The 14,790-nt window shown below is 30.2% G+C and overlaps 3 protein-coding genes across 8 annotated transcripts in view; 1 reads left to right on the top strand and 2 right to left on the bottom strand.

Annotated features, from left to right (window-relative positions):
* Positions 1-919: 919 nt before the first annotated feature.
* Positions 920-3,387, bottom strand: LOC148236786 (juvenile hormone epoxide hydrolase 1-like). Its single transcript, XM_088182852.1, has 6 exons — positions 3,221-3,387; positions 2,493-2,685; positions 2,025-2,417; positions 1,618-1,966; positions 1,313-1,547; positions 920-1,237 (listed from the first exon to the last, which is right to left on the bottom strand). Exons 2-6 carry the CDS (start codon positions 2,679-2,681, stop codon positions 1,006-1,008), a joined length of 1,398 nt encoding a protein of 465 aa, XP_088038978.1. The 5' UTR covers positions 2,682-2,685; positions 3,221-3,387; the 3' UTR covers positions 920-1,005.
* A 1,195-nt stretch (positions 3,388-4,582) lies between these two features.
* On the top strand, positions 4,583-6,092 carry LOC148236785 (phytanoyl-CoA dioxygenase, peroxisomal-like). Its single transcript, XM_088182245.1, has 7 exons — positions 4,583-4,760; positions 4,837-4,968; positions 5,056-5,167; positions 5,243-5,398; positions 5,456-5,755; positions 5,813-5,950; positions 6,011-6,092. Exons 1-7 carry the CDS (start codon positions 4,699-4,701, stop codon positions 6,062-6,064), a joined length of 954 nt encoding a protein of 317 aa, XP_088038371.1. The 5' UTR covers positions 4,583-4,698; the 3' UTR covers positions 6,065-6,092.
* Positions 6,093-7,964: 1,872 nt separating this feature from the next.
* Positions 7,965-14,790, bottom strand: part of LOC148236782 (protein Wnt-5b-like) — a 48,275-nt gene continuing 41,449 nt past the window's right edge. For all 6 annotated transcript variants that reach the window (XM_088182045.1, XM_088182040.1, XM_088182041.1 and 3 more), the window contains 2 exons: positions 8,726-8,883; positions 7,965-8,647 (listed from right to left, as the gene is read on the bottom strand). In XM_088182045.1, coding sequence (XP_088038171.1) covers positions 8,450-8,647; positions 8,726-8,883 — 356 coding nt within the window. In that variant the 3' untranslated portion in view covers positions 7,965-8,449. The remainder of the gene's footprint in view (positions 8,648-8,725; positions 8,884-14,790) is intronic.

The following is a 14,790-nucleotide window of genomic DNA, read 5'->3' as shown; positions in this document are numbered from 1 at the left end:
GCAGAGTTATTCGTGGGGTGTTCGCTGTTCTGACCAACGCTCTCTCGCTGCGGTTTGGTTGCACCTAACCTGTTTGAATTTTAAAATATATTTATGTAGCAAAACGTTGTTGGTGGCTTTTGGTTAGCAAGTACCTATTTTTCTCTCTTTTATTTCATCGTCTGTCTTTTGACAATAAGTGCTTTTTATAACTATTTTTTCTCTTTTCCTTGAATAATAGTGTTGGGGCCTATTTATATTTTAATATAGATTTCATTGTGGCCAAAACTTGGCGGCACTTAGTGACCACTGGCGTGACGGACTCTCTTGATTTTTCGACGCCGACGGGCTCGCACTCTTTGTTTACTTGTAAACAACATGTAACAACTAATTATCACAATAAAACATTACTGCAGCGACTCAATCTGTGTATAATTGTCACTTGTCACCATTTCGTCGGAAATTGGAACAATGAGAAGGGAATAACCCATTGGAATCTTCCTATACTTTTTATATTGATTTGTGATTTAGTTTTGTTAGTAACGCTAGCTAACATTATAAATCTTAAAATCCCGCCCCCCATAGATGCGCCACTGCTTAGATTAATAACTCTTTTTTAATAATTACGATTTATATTTACGCTGGTTAATTTATATGAAAAAATAAAATAAATATGCGCTTTTGTTAATTTATAAATAATGTATCTTATAATTACTATATTTAAACATTGATTAGTCATATTTTTTTGGATTGTGGTGAAATGTCGTCTGTTCAATTGTTCAAAATTAATCAGAACATTCGCTACCTTTGTGTATTGACTGGTGATTTCGAAAAAACAAATTATTACTTGAATTCTTCAAAAAATTCAAAATATTAATTCATACTACCAATTCAAGAAAACATTAAGAGTTTTATTAAGTAGAAAAAATACTCAGAAAAATCATGTAAACTTTAAATTTTATTAAAAAATATAATATAACAAAAATATTAACAAATACATTTAGAAAAGCTTTTATTTAAAATAATTTATTGCCCATTTTTAACTATTTTATTAAGATAAAACTTTCTGTATTCAATCACAGATGACCATATATCATTAGCCAAAAGCTGAGGTTCTTCGAATGCTAGGAAATGGCCACAGTTGGGATAATCTGTAATTTGTACCAATTCTTTATATTTAAGATTTAACTGCATAACAGTTGTGTAAGAAATTTCGTGGGCACATCTTGTAACAGCCGTCGGTACAATAAGAGGAATTCTAAAATAATAACATAAAGATATTGTATTCATAATTATGAATGTTATTACATAATACTATTTTATTTTAACATACTTTTCCAAATTTAAGAGCATTTGATTTTTGTTGAAGGACTCTGAATACAATCTCATCGAAGTTGTGATGGAATCGCTCACCCAATATATCATAATATTATCGAGTAACTCTGTTAAAGTGTATTTTTTGGTGAGTCCACCGTCGTTTAATTTTTTCCATTCACTATTTGTCCATGTAGAGAATTTTTCCAATATATAAGCTGCTAAGCCAACTGGAGAATCCCGTAACGCAACTCCTATTTATTCAAGAAAAAATACAAATGAATGTCATACATACTTAAAAAGTTAATACAAAGAAATCGTTACCTATTGTATCTGGTTTTGTAGCTTGCAAGTGCATATAGCCTGATTCTTCTAATAAATAAGTAAATTTATCGAGGAAAGGATATAATTTTGATTGATGTTCCTTTTCAATAACCATCGGTGGATAAATACTTCCCAAAATAACTTGCAACGTTCCGATGAAACTTTGAACGAAAGGCATATTAGTATGATAGCCATATATTTTATCTGGATATAATACTGCCATGTGACTGGTGATCACAGCACCCCAGTCACCACCTTGTATTATGTATTTATTATAACCGAGACGATCCATAAAGTTTTTCATTATAACGCTTATTTGCGCTACTCCCATTCCAGTTTTTGATGTACCCTGAAATGTATTTATTTTAATCACCTTAATACACAATATACAATAAATAACAACTTACTTGTGAAAATCCATAACCAGGCAAGCTTGGAATGATCAATTCAAATACATAATTTATTTCTTTTCTGGGTGTTGTAAGCAACGGTATCAACTTGTAGAATTCAATAAAACTTCCAGGCCATCCATGCAATAGCAACAAAGGATATACTTGCAATCCATCTGTTATCTTTGGTTTCACATGAACGAAATGAATGTCTAAACCTTGTATGTTTGTTTTAAAATGTGGATATTGATTTAAATATGCTTCGCGTTCGGTAAAGTTGTATTTATACTGCCAAAAATCTACCACTTGTTCCAGATATTTGTTATTGAACCCATATTGAAAGCCTATATCCACTAATGGGTCTGTATAAAAACGTGCTTTGTTCAGTCGGTCTTTGAGATCTTCTATAGTCTGTAAATGTAATATATAAATTGGCGTGAATGACATACGGATGTATTGTAAACTTGATAACAACCCAATAATTACCTTTTCTTGAAATTCGACTTTAAAAGATTTAATTGATGTATCACCTTTATCTGGAGAAACATTTGGTCCCCACCATACATTCGGTAAGTTTGGAACTTCTGGAATATTATATAATATTGTATGTGCTTTGTACCCAAGCCATGCTGCGAATACAGCTGCGATTATAACAAATATTCTGCAGCAACCCATTTTCCTAAAACAATAAAATTTTATATATATTATAATAAAGTAAAGGATTTGAAACATTTGTTTAAAATAAAACAGCTTGATTTAAATAAATTAATAATAAAATATTTGATATAACATATATTGTGTTTGATTTTATATACATATGAATGTGTGTGCGATATAATATAAATGCATATATAATATATCTGGTTTAATTCGCCTAAATTGGACAATGTCCCTTTTTTGACGACTCCAATACCTATTAACTAATATGTTAAGACATAATAAAATATGTTTGTATTTATAACTAGACGTTTTGTAAAAGTTTGTGTTAATATAAAAATATTAATAACATTGCTAAAATTATTACTTCATTAGATTAGCAACAATAATACACCGACATTGTACGACCTTGAAGTTGAATTATTATTATTAGTTGAATAAATGAACTACGTTATATTGATTTAGTAATGGAAATTGTTTTGGGGTTTTGAAGTAGTTTACATTAGAAATGTGCATTGAATGTGGATTATTTAAAGTATTTCAAAAAAGTTACATACGTGATCCTATGAATAGTCCACAAATTTTACGACTATCTTAACACATTACAATCTACACCAAGTACTACAAAGTAATCTACACGATACTCGAGCGCAGGTTGGACTTTGACTTTGTATAACAAGCTCGTTATAAAACCTGATTTTGTTGCTCATACAAGATTGCCTGTATAGGCACGCATAGAACACTGACCATTATCAATTTTTAAATTGTATTTGTGTGAACGCCGTTTTATTGATATATTATTAAAATTTCTATTTAAATTTCAGCACAAACTGACAATTTAAGTGGGAGCCTGAATTTTTTTTTAATATTGTGTGGAAAGTAATGTAATATATATTTTAAAAGAAGTGTTATTTAAAAAGGAATTATTTTAAAATATAGGTATATGCACTTAAATAAATATTTTATTCAATAAAACGAATTGTTTGTGCATTTATGTAAGGTAAATCTTCGGAATAGGATTCGTTGTCTGTTCAATAGTAATGCACAAACAATTCATTTTATGGATTAGTTATTTTATATATTGCTCATTTCATATGTCCTCTTTTTAAGGTAAGAGTTATCTGTTAGAATTTAGGTTTTATTTATATGTAACGTGCTCTTTGCTCACATACGATAATAGTAAAACTATTATTTTCAGCTCCGAAAGCAAAAAGTAAATTCTGATCTCCTCTCTCCAAATTCGATATGTATCAAAACTAGTTACACTTTTAGAACCCGTAGGAAACTTGTTATTTAAATTAATGATGGCCATCTGCCAATCAGTAACGGACCCAAAACTTGTCAAAGAAGAGAGACATATATTTAAATTAAAACATATTTTATATAATATAATTTCTGGCTTAGTGACATTATATTTATTACCAAACAGTCTCTGTTGCGTGCTTACTGGTTAGTTTTTAGATCTGAATCCAAAACACATGTGCTTGTATGTAAGTTTTATTGAGTTCGGCGTGGTCCGACCGTTTCGTAACGACGATCGAAGCCGACTGCATAATTATTTCTGATGTTATTTATTTATTATTATTTTATATTGCATTTATAAATAATGAAAAGTTGTTATTACTGCTTTTATTAAATGTGAAAAGTACTCACTTTGTAATTGCAATAATCTTCATCTGACTCCGATTTGAACATTTCAATCACGTCTTCGTTATCTGAGATAAATTCGAGACCCAATTTATCGGAATCATTATATCTTTCGGCCATCGCTATAAATATTCTTTAAACTATGGTTGGTTTATAATAAAATTATTTAACGAAGAAAACATATTAAATATCTGCACCTAATTAAAAAAAATATATAATGCATTAATGACATATTTTTTGTCATAAAATAAACTTGTTTATGGTATAAGAATATTGTATTAAGACCAAAATAAAGTTGCAGTGATTAGACGCATGTAGGCAGAAGTGGAGTGGGGGATCGTTTTGAAGTCCAGTTGAAGTTTCTCATTACAATTGACAAGCGCAAATAATGGCAGCTCGCAGAATAGAAGTGATAAACAATCACCTGAAAGGAAAATTGAGGCCAAACCTGTATGTATTTTAAATTGTTTACTCAATATTATATTTACAAAAACCATATGTTATCTAAATAATTATTTTTTTTAAGAACTTCGACCGCAAAATATGAGTTCACGTTAGATAATGGCAAGTTGACGGAAGAGCAGAGGAATTTCTACGAAGAATATGGATATTTGCTAATTAAAAACTCGGTACCGCATCATATCTTGGATAAATGCAGGTATTAAGCTAAATATACTCACATTAATCAGAGATTAAAATCAATTGATATTATTTGACATTATCACTATGACATTAAATGATACAGAGATCACTTTTTGGATATCTGCAACCAAAAAGCAGACAAAGGAGGAATGGTTGTTATGAGAGAAATATCTTTGATGAACGCCGGATACACTGGCGAAAAACTAATAAATAAAGTAACTAAATAAAGTGTATATATGATACCTTACATCACATTAATAAGTATTGTAATAGACAATGAAATATTCAAGGTTCAAGATATATTGAACGACGACGTTTTTGCACTCTATACGGAAGCTGATGAAATTCTTGATATTGTCAATTCTTTCACCGGTCCTAATATTATGGGAATGCACAGTATGTTGATAAACAAACCACCCGGAACGACTCCACATCCTCCGCATCAAGTATGAATCGTATTTTTCATAAGGATAATACATATATTATAATACTTATTATCTTAGGATTTGCACTATTTCCCGTTCCGCCCCGCTAACCGCATTGTCGCCACGTGGACTGCCATGGAACCTGTATTTGTAGAGAACGGTTGTTTGTACATCGTTCCAGGATCGCACAAGGGACCGCTGTATGAACACAGCTATCCAATGGGAAAAGACAATAAAATCAACAAGGCTTATCACGGCATTCAAAACGAACATGAAATCGCACCCAACGAGAAGCGACTCTATTTGCCGATGGAGAAAGGAGATACCGTCTTCTTTCATCCGTTGATTGTGCATGGATCTGGGCCTAATTTGACAGATGTAAGTAATTTAATCTAAATGCTAAATAATTACTTATGAATAAGTTTTTTTGTATAGAAATTCAGAAAAGCCATTTCTTGCCATTATGCCAGCAGTGAATGTTACTATATTGATACAAAGGGAACTATTCAAGAAAATATTGGTAAAGAAATAGAAGAAATTGCTAAGAAGAAAGGTTTAGATGTGGATTTTAAGGTATGTTATTTATTTATTTTATTTCATATAATTTATTTAATTAAATATTCGTTTTTTCAGATGGCCATGTACTACAGAGCAAAACTTGTAAAAGGCGAACGCATTACTCTATAAATATTTACAATCCCCTTGACTATGAAAATATTCAAATTTATTAAAAATGTTATTGATATGTTCAATTATAATTAGTTATAAAATATTATATTATATATAATAAAATTATATGTCTTTAATGTGATATGTAAATCTACCGATACACTAAAAGTGCCTATTGTTGTTATTGAAATGTATTTTTATATATTTAATAAAAAAAGTAAAACTTTTATTAATTTATTATTATACTCACGTGCATCTTGACAATTAATTTTAATAAATTAGCTAAACAATAATAAATACGATTTGTCTTATTATATATTAGTTAATGGATTAGTACTAGAGTTACCAAATATTCGTTGTTTTTAACTATCCAAATATCAAATAATAAATGGTTAAATGTTTTAATATATTTGTAGTGTTATGTAGAATCAAAAAATAACTATTAGACTATTTTTATTTGAAAATATAATAGTGCGTAAAGTGTCAAACTTTAAATTAGTACAAAGTATAATTTTAATTATACCTGATGCTGAAAAGAATATGACTCAGTATGGTCAAAAAAATATTACCATAACAAATTTCTTTATACCGACTAAAAATTAATCAGAATTCTGTAGTAAGATATATCAAAAGTCTGTAGTAATTTATCGATATTACTACAGACTTCTGATAAGAGAGTATTGGTCAAAGTATATTCAAACCGAATTTTGGTCAATAGGAGGGCGCAAAAACAATTATCACTTCTCAGAAGTGAAAAATCCACATCAAAACGCTCGGTACCGAGCGTTCCCATTGCAACGGTGCCATTTTCATTCGTGTTTTTGTTTGGTAAAGCACCATTGTTCGATTGTTGATTTCTACAGATTAATTATGTAGGATCCCCTACAAAAGTTCTAAAACCGACCTTCTCAGAATTAAGGAAGCCACATTCGAGATCAAATCTAATAAAAATATAAGTTAACTTGTTTCATTCTAGGCTTAATAAATGAAATTACAGTTGCAAGAGACTTTTTAACAAGAACCTTACAATTATATACAAAATAATTACAAGACTGATTATCATTTACGGTTGTGAGATGTAAACGATCACTTATAAAAAATAAAGTAAGCTTGTTATCGTTGAATTTAAGATCCTCAGAACTATATTTTGGTTAATCAAGAAGGATAAGCAATACAGAGTTACAATTGTCAGATTTTGTAAAGATCAGAAGTTCAAATGGGTTAATCATTTGACAAAATGAGTAACAATCGGCTAACTAAAAATAAATTGGTTCCCAAGTAGGGAGAATGGGGACTTAAAAGAAAATAATATATTACGACACAAATGAGAGAAGGCTCTGACCGATCAACAGTTGTATTGCTGAATGAATAAAAAATAGATTCTGTAATTTTATTAAAAAAATTAAAAAATCTTAATATATTTTATTAAACAATAATTAAAATTACAACATTAAATACAAATAAATATCTATTACTAATACTAGTCATTAGTAAATTATAAATTACGTCAGTCACATTCATTAAAATGATACATTATATTCCTAATAATACATTCAATTCATTGTTGTGTTACAAATAATAAAAAAACACTCCGGGTTGAATGAAGAACATAAATACACTCATGATAAAATAGTTTTACATTATACGCCATAAACTATTGAGTATTATATACATTTTATAAAATATCAATATAAATTGATACATAGTATAAATTTTAACATTATAAACTCATCAAATAAATTTTGAAAAATTCATATCAGAAATACAATCAAAATCATTATCAATATCATAGTCATACTAATAATATATACACACGATCAAAATATATTTACAATAACATCAAAAATATTAAACAATAAGTTTAAATTTCGCAAATCGTCTTTGGGAATGTATTGAAACAATTAAAAATCCTGAAATAGTTTTATAGTTAGCAATAAGTTCATTTATTCACTCACAATCTCGACTTTAACTACGCGTATCTAATAAACTTAAATTTTTACAAATAAATATCAATTTCTCAAATACTGTTTATAAAGTCTATGCTTTAATAATACTTTGCCATTAGAATATTCAGGAAGACATTGTCGACTCTTGGTACAATTAATCTGAGTATACAATCAGATCCAATTATAATACATATGATAATATACAGGCAGACACAATTAAATGATACTTATTTTAAAGAAATGGATAATTACAAAAGTTATAATACATTTAATTAACATCCAACAAATACCAATTCATTGGATATTAATTATACTACAATATCATACAGATCAACCTAATAATAATGATAAAAATGAATCATCATTATTGTCTCATTATTATTTGGGAGATCACGTAGAAAATAAGTATTGCATTCCATGACCGCCCGTATTTTCCAATAATGTATAATATGTATTTTCATTTGCATATATGAACGTCTAGTGTACGAATGCATGTTTTACACTCGACGTAACAACACCAGTGAAATATGCATTCGCACCGTTCCTTCACCACAGTCTTCATGACGTTGTATCCTCGGCCACAGCACATGAGATCACATCCGTCCATACCATGAGACGTCCGATTGCAAACTCTCCCCGTTGTACCCAAAGAACCCTGAAATTAACATACACGTTTAACACTAATAAAAAATTGATTTTATTAATACTATTTTTATTAATGAATAGAACTCACTGCCGGTAAATGTTTTTCGCAATAGTTTGGCGATTCTTCGAGGTAGACCAGATCTTGAGACGTCGGTAAGCTGAATCGGGGATCTTTGATTTGCAGTTTGCCTTTTTTGCTGACCTTTACTTCGGTTCCCCCGTCATATTTGTCTCGTAAGTAATCACCTGTAAATTAATAATATATTAGAAAAAAATATTCTAGTTTGGATGACATTGTGTTGTATTTATATATAATTTTTGAAGCGGATTGTTTACAAGCTCAATTTTTAATTACTTTAGAAGTATAGTAAGTTATTAATTAGGGGAATCTGATTACTAAAATACATGTTTGTTATAGTAATACAGTAATTAAATATTTACATTCACACATAGTTTTAATATATCACAACGACACTATCCAAAGGCACTGGCCTCTACCAAATCATTCTAACATTGAATGATGTCTGGCAACTTATACTCTGGTTTGAGAGTGTATTGCTCAAAATATAAGCATGACTCCGTCTATTGATAGCGACATCACAGTGAATTGACCACTCACACGTCACAAGTCAGTGGCTCCATGTTATCGGGTCGGACAAAATTCATTGAATTCTCGTTATTCATCTATCGTTAAACGCTTATCAAAACGATATTTCTATATTTATTTAATCAGTGACATCGAATGGCTTTCTACACTCATTTATTTGTCAGGAACGCCACTTATTCTACTTTTTTTGCCACATTTTATCTGCCATAGGCAGAAACAAGTTGGCGATGAATTACAGTAGCAGCTAGAATAAATTGGTCACTGCATGGACCTCGTACTCTTAAATAGTCTATACACATACGCTAGCACTTTAGCAAAAATAACAGTGTATAACAACATATATAAATCTTCCATCTTGTCTTACCGAATAGCTCTCTGTAAATATGTTATTTCTGATTTATTTTTGTTGTCTTTATCTCAAGTAATCTTTTTTAGTTCGAGCGATTAAAAATAAACAATTATAATCAATTCAAGAAAATATTTGTAATAATAAAACCATTCTTATCTTATCTTAGTGTATAAAAAATATAACGCATTAATATAAAACGTCTCTAATATTAACACGTTCACGACCAACTCTTTATTTTCTCTTTAGAGGCTCGAATGCGTTTTATTGTTGCGCATGTTGGCCAGTGTCCAGTGTTTTTATTGTGCCAGTAAATTTGAGCTGGTCTCGTGTCATCTGACCAGACCCTCTCGCTCTTAACTTAGACCCAAAGACATGACCCTTCACACTCGCGACACGGCCTCGTGGGTACCCTTCGATTAATTTCTGTAAAAGGTGCACTTTGTGTAAGATCGATACGAAAGTCATGTCCGTGAGAGGTAATGGACTCTGGCGCGATAATATCGAGCCATGAGCTTCGATATCGGCTCGATAGATATTTTATTTTATTGCTTTTTTTGTACGATAAGAGTATAGTGATAAATTTCTAAATAAAAAATACACAAGCAAAAGCGTCATAGATTGTTTTCTTGAATGATTTTGAAGATGCTGGTTAAATTCTCAAAACAGAATCGAAATAACGCTTTAATCAATCACAAAATAAAATTAGAATCAGCATTGTTAAGTATAATAATAAAATTTAAGAAAATAAATTAAACGACTTTAATTACTGTAAAACATGGCAAAAAATTAACTTTAATAATTGAAAAAAATCCAAACCCCATCGCAAAATCTTGTTAACACCATAGATGAAAAAGCAGAAGCTATTGCTGGCTGTCTTTAAACTAAATGCAAAGTCGATACTAGAAAACTTAAAAATAAGTTGAAAAAAAAGCTTGAAAAACAAATTAAAAATTTGTAAAAATGAATGAACTAGAAAATATTATCCATCGATTTCCTAATCACAAAGCTCCTAGAAATGACTGTATCACAAATATAGTTTTTAAAATTCTTCCACTAATTGCCATCGAATACTTTTTAAATATTTTAAGCTCGCCTCTCTCCTGTATATTTTTTCCGACTTATTTTCTTATCTGTTGGCCTCCCCCAAAGTTAAATTTTAAGACCCTTACTATTTACAATATTTATGAGTGATTTCATAACTAAGTTGCACAGAAATTATATTACCGCTTTATTTGCCGGCGACACGGTCATTTTGTGTTCTTATAAAATTCCAATAAAATGGTTCAACACTGCATTCTCACTAAAAGTGTTGCAGTAATATTTTCTCATAGATGGGAAAAAGCTTTTGCTGTCGATAAATTAGCAAAAAAATTGAACGTGTAACAAATTTCTAAGTTGGCATAATACATTGGTTCTAAACTATCGTGGAAATCTCATATATATTAACTAATTTAAAAACATAAAACCGTCGGATCAAAAGTTAAATTTTCCTGCAATTTGGGGAAACATAATCAATCTTCCTAAAACTTCAGACTTAACAAAATATTTAGCACCCTGACAAACCTGCGCAAGACAATTCCGCGCCGACAAATCCGCGCAAGACAATTCCACGCGGAACAAAACTAGAAAATTAAATAAAATTTCAAAAATAAGTTATTTTTGCATCTTTTAGAATTTGCGAACTGCTCATCGATGCATTTTTTTATACCACTGCATAGGAAAGAGTGGGTCTATGCTAGACGTTTATGAGTAATTTAAAAAAAAATACTGTGACCGGGAAGTGGTTGAACCAAATGGTAAAAATGAATTATTAAAAGGGTGATTCCTGTCAGCTTCATAAGATTCCCATGTCCTCTGGACGAAGTACCGTTACACGAAATAGCATGCTTTATCTCTTTCTTCGTTGCGTGCGACACCCCTCCCACTTTTATTTCTAGGGGATCGGCGTCAGTTCTGGATTGTTAAATAAATAAATTTGATTAACCTACAGTCCTACTAACTTTATTCCATAATTTTACTACTTATGTATCTGTTTTTTTTTAATTTTGCGCAGAATTTCAACGATCTTTTATATAAATATAATTAGTATAGTCATTATTAAATGTGTTCCTACTATTGTTGCTTCCATAAGCAATAAAATATTTGTATTTATTATAAGAAAAGGGTATTATTATATAATAAAAATAAAATGGTGAATATTTCTTTAGAAGCGCAGGGTAACACCCCCACTGTGTATGGCTGAGAGGCAAATAGTAGTGGATTCTAATTAGAATGTAACGGTAAACCGTCGAGCTCGATAGGGAATCTTATGATGCTTCCTGTCAATGCAACCATCTACCACAACTAGATAAGTAGTAAGAGACCATGGTTTAGGGATTGAAAAACATATTAGATACTTTGGTAGTCTTTGCTTTGCATTTTCAATTTCAAAGTGGGGATGAAAATAATTATCTACAGAAAAATATATAACACATCTCAAAAATATGAAACTTATAAAAATTAACTGTTATTTATACATGTTTTAAATATTAAAGTTTCTTCACAATCTTTATTGTTAGAATATCTGTTTCTTAAACTACAAGCAATTTCATGCCGATAAAATTTTTTTATTTACACGTCGATAAAACGAATTTAACCTTCTTTAAAGCATAAATTATATTTCAATATAATACATTATGAACGTTTACTTGAACTGTGAACATAATCCTGTTGCCTTATATGCGCGAGATTATATCACTAAATCAGTACATAATGACGTATATCATAAACATGTGGAAATTTACAGGATTATTGATGATAAATTATATTTAATTTTAATATAGTTTCTTACAATCTCTAAATAATTGAAAAGCAATAACAATTTCTTTCCGATTCATAAAAGTTCTATAGCGCACATTAGAAAATATTTAACGCGTGGGTTATCAGTGTTAATTTGAAGTGATTATAAGTAAGAATAAATGTGTTTATGCATATTTTAATATTCATGATAAAAATACGTAAGAGTAATAAAACGCCTCCATTTTTTATTTTAATAAATTCATTTAACACAACAGCAATTTCTATGACCATAATTAAATTAATCAAGTATTTCGATTGCGGGGGTGCCTTTCATGGACAGTCGACATTCTGGTCGAAATATCTATCGCTAATTAAAACCCAAGAAGTGTTTTATAACTCGTTGAATTAAATCACGCTAATCAAAGCATTCGAGAAGAGCTTATTTTATTATATTCAACTTCAAAGCACAATCAAGAAGCATTTTTATTTATATTGTAGTGTGTATTCTAAAGGCACCCATTCACTGCGTCAAATGCTAAGCAAGATCGGTGAAATCTGATTTCCTGTAATCCGTTATTAACCCTTTGTGTGCCGACCGCCCATCAAACATCATATAACGGTTGACATAATGTAGCATTAAAGTTCAATGCTTACTCGCGCATCGACTTCTGACAAAGGTTATGTGGACACTTAAGAGGTAAAGTAAACTAACATTTAAAAATATATACTTTCTTAAATTCCAGAATTCATACTATAAATTCATGCGTATTTTCACCACATGTAAGATAATCATTGATTTTCATAACGTGATAGATGTTCGTAAACATGAAACCATTTATCTTGTGGAACTGTATTTTATATACATTAAAAAATATGAATGAGTAGTATATAAACATAAAAATTTAATTTTTTTCTCAGTGAATATACATAGTAATAATTGGCAATAAAAAAAGCGTAACCACAGTTGCCATTCTAGTACAATTTCAAACTAAATGTACCTGATTCAATGGGACAGAAAGTCTAATAAGATGTGTATTAAACAAAAAGAAAGATTCTAGTTCCACTCTAAATTATGTGAATTGGTCAAAGTGTCGGGGACTAGAAGAAACGTTGGGCTCTTGCTTCGGTGGTGTATAAGCCAGAACGCTGCCATACTTTTATTTATTTATTTAAATACATTTTATAGCAATGCATCCTGTACATAAAAAAAACAATATAATTAAATTATATATAATAATGACTAGACCACAATGCGTCCACCAACTGCGAGTACCTGGATGAAAACAAATCGATACTATCCAAAAAATGGTTAAAATGTCAGCTCATTGATGAGTTTTTTAATACTCCTGTTCCTTCTTTGGTGCTTTCTCACATTTCTCATTTCCCATCAAGTTAATCTTCCATCTTCAACAAAGATAGTGATCCCGGGAGACTGAACTATTCATACATTTAAAGTCAAACTGAAGTTTATGATGATAAATTTTGTTTAATATATGTTTGCAAATTTTGCGAAAAAATCCAAGAATTCTAGAGTTGGAACATTTTCATTAAAGAAATTGAATGAATATGTTGTAACTATGTTTTTTAAGTATGATAAATAAGCAGGCCGACATTTATGACCAATTATCCGTATAATTATTCATGAATATTTCGTGTTTTAAACAATAATAAGCGTTTAAACAATCTTCCTTACATTCAGGTACTTCTAAAAATACTTTATACGCTGATTCTTTATTTTGTTATCAACGAGTAGCAATAAAAATAAATAAGATGACCATGTACAAAAACTTTTTGTCCCATATATTTATTCATTCATTACATTGTCGAAAAAAAATATTTTTAAAAATGCGGTCGGCAACTTTTTTTTATTTTGGAACAATAAGTCTAAGAAAACATAATCTTCGACGAAATATCGTCTTTCATCGACCGCTTCTGGATGCCCCTAAGTTTTTATACCAGTGGCCAGAGCACCATTAGACAATTTATTCCAATAAAATATGTTCCTATATTACTCATCATTCTTTGCCACTTACAATCATCTTGGTTATTAATTATATATTTTACTAATCCGGTAGTTAACGACTGAAAAGGTTATGCTAATACCGACAAATATTAACGATTTATGCCAGATACATCGACCGAAGAGCGGGGGAGGAAGGAAGAGTTGATTTGTTAATAAATATTATTGTACCCGTTGTACCCGTTACTATTAATTATATTTGCCTTGTTTAAAATATAAGCAATAATTTATGGACTAACCGAATGTGCAGAAATGTGATTGATTACATAATATTAAATACACACGTGTGACGAACCAAGAGCCTATCTTCCGTCGACATCTTCAAGGGTCACTCTCTTCATCATGATGGTAGCCTCCCATGGCTGTATTTAGGAGACATTTCAATGGGCCGATTTTTCA

The sequence above is a fragment of the Plectrocnemia conspersa genome, unplaced genomic scaffold (assembly GCF_051122295.1).
Source record: "Plectrocnemia conspersa isolate PC_06_02 unplaced genomic scaffold, ASM5112229v1 ptg000003l, whole genome shotgun sequence".
In the NCBI taxonomy this organism is placed as follows: domain Eukaryota; kingdom Metazoa; phylum Arthropoda; class Insecta; order Trichoptera; family Polycentropodidae; genus Plectrocnemia; species Plectrocnemia conspersa.
Note: the sequence above shows the minus strand (reverse complement) of the source record. Positions and strands in the feature narration are given on the sequence as shown.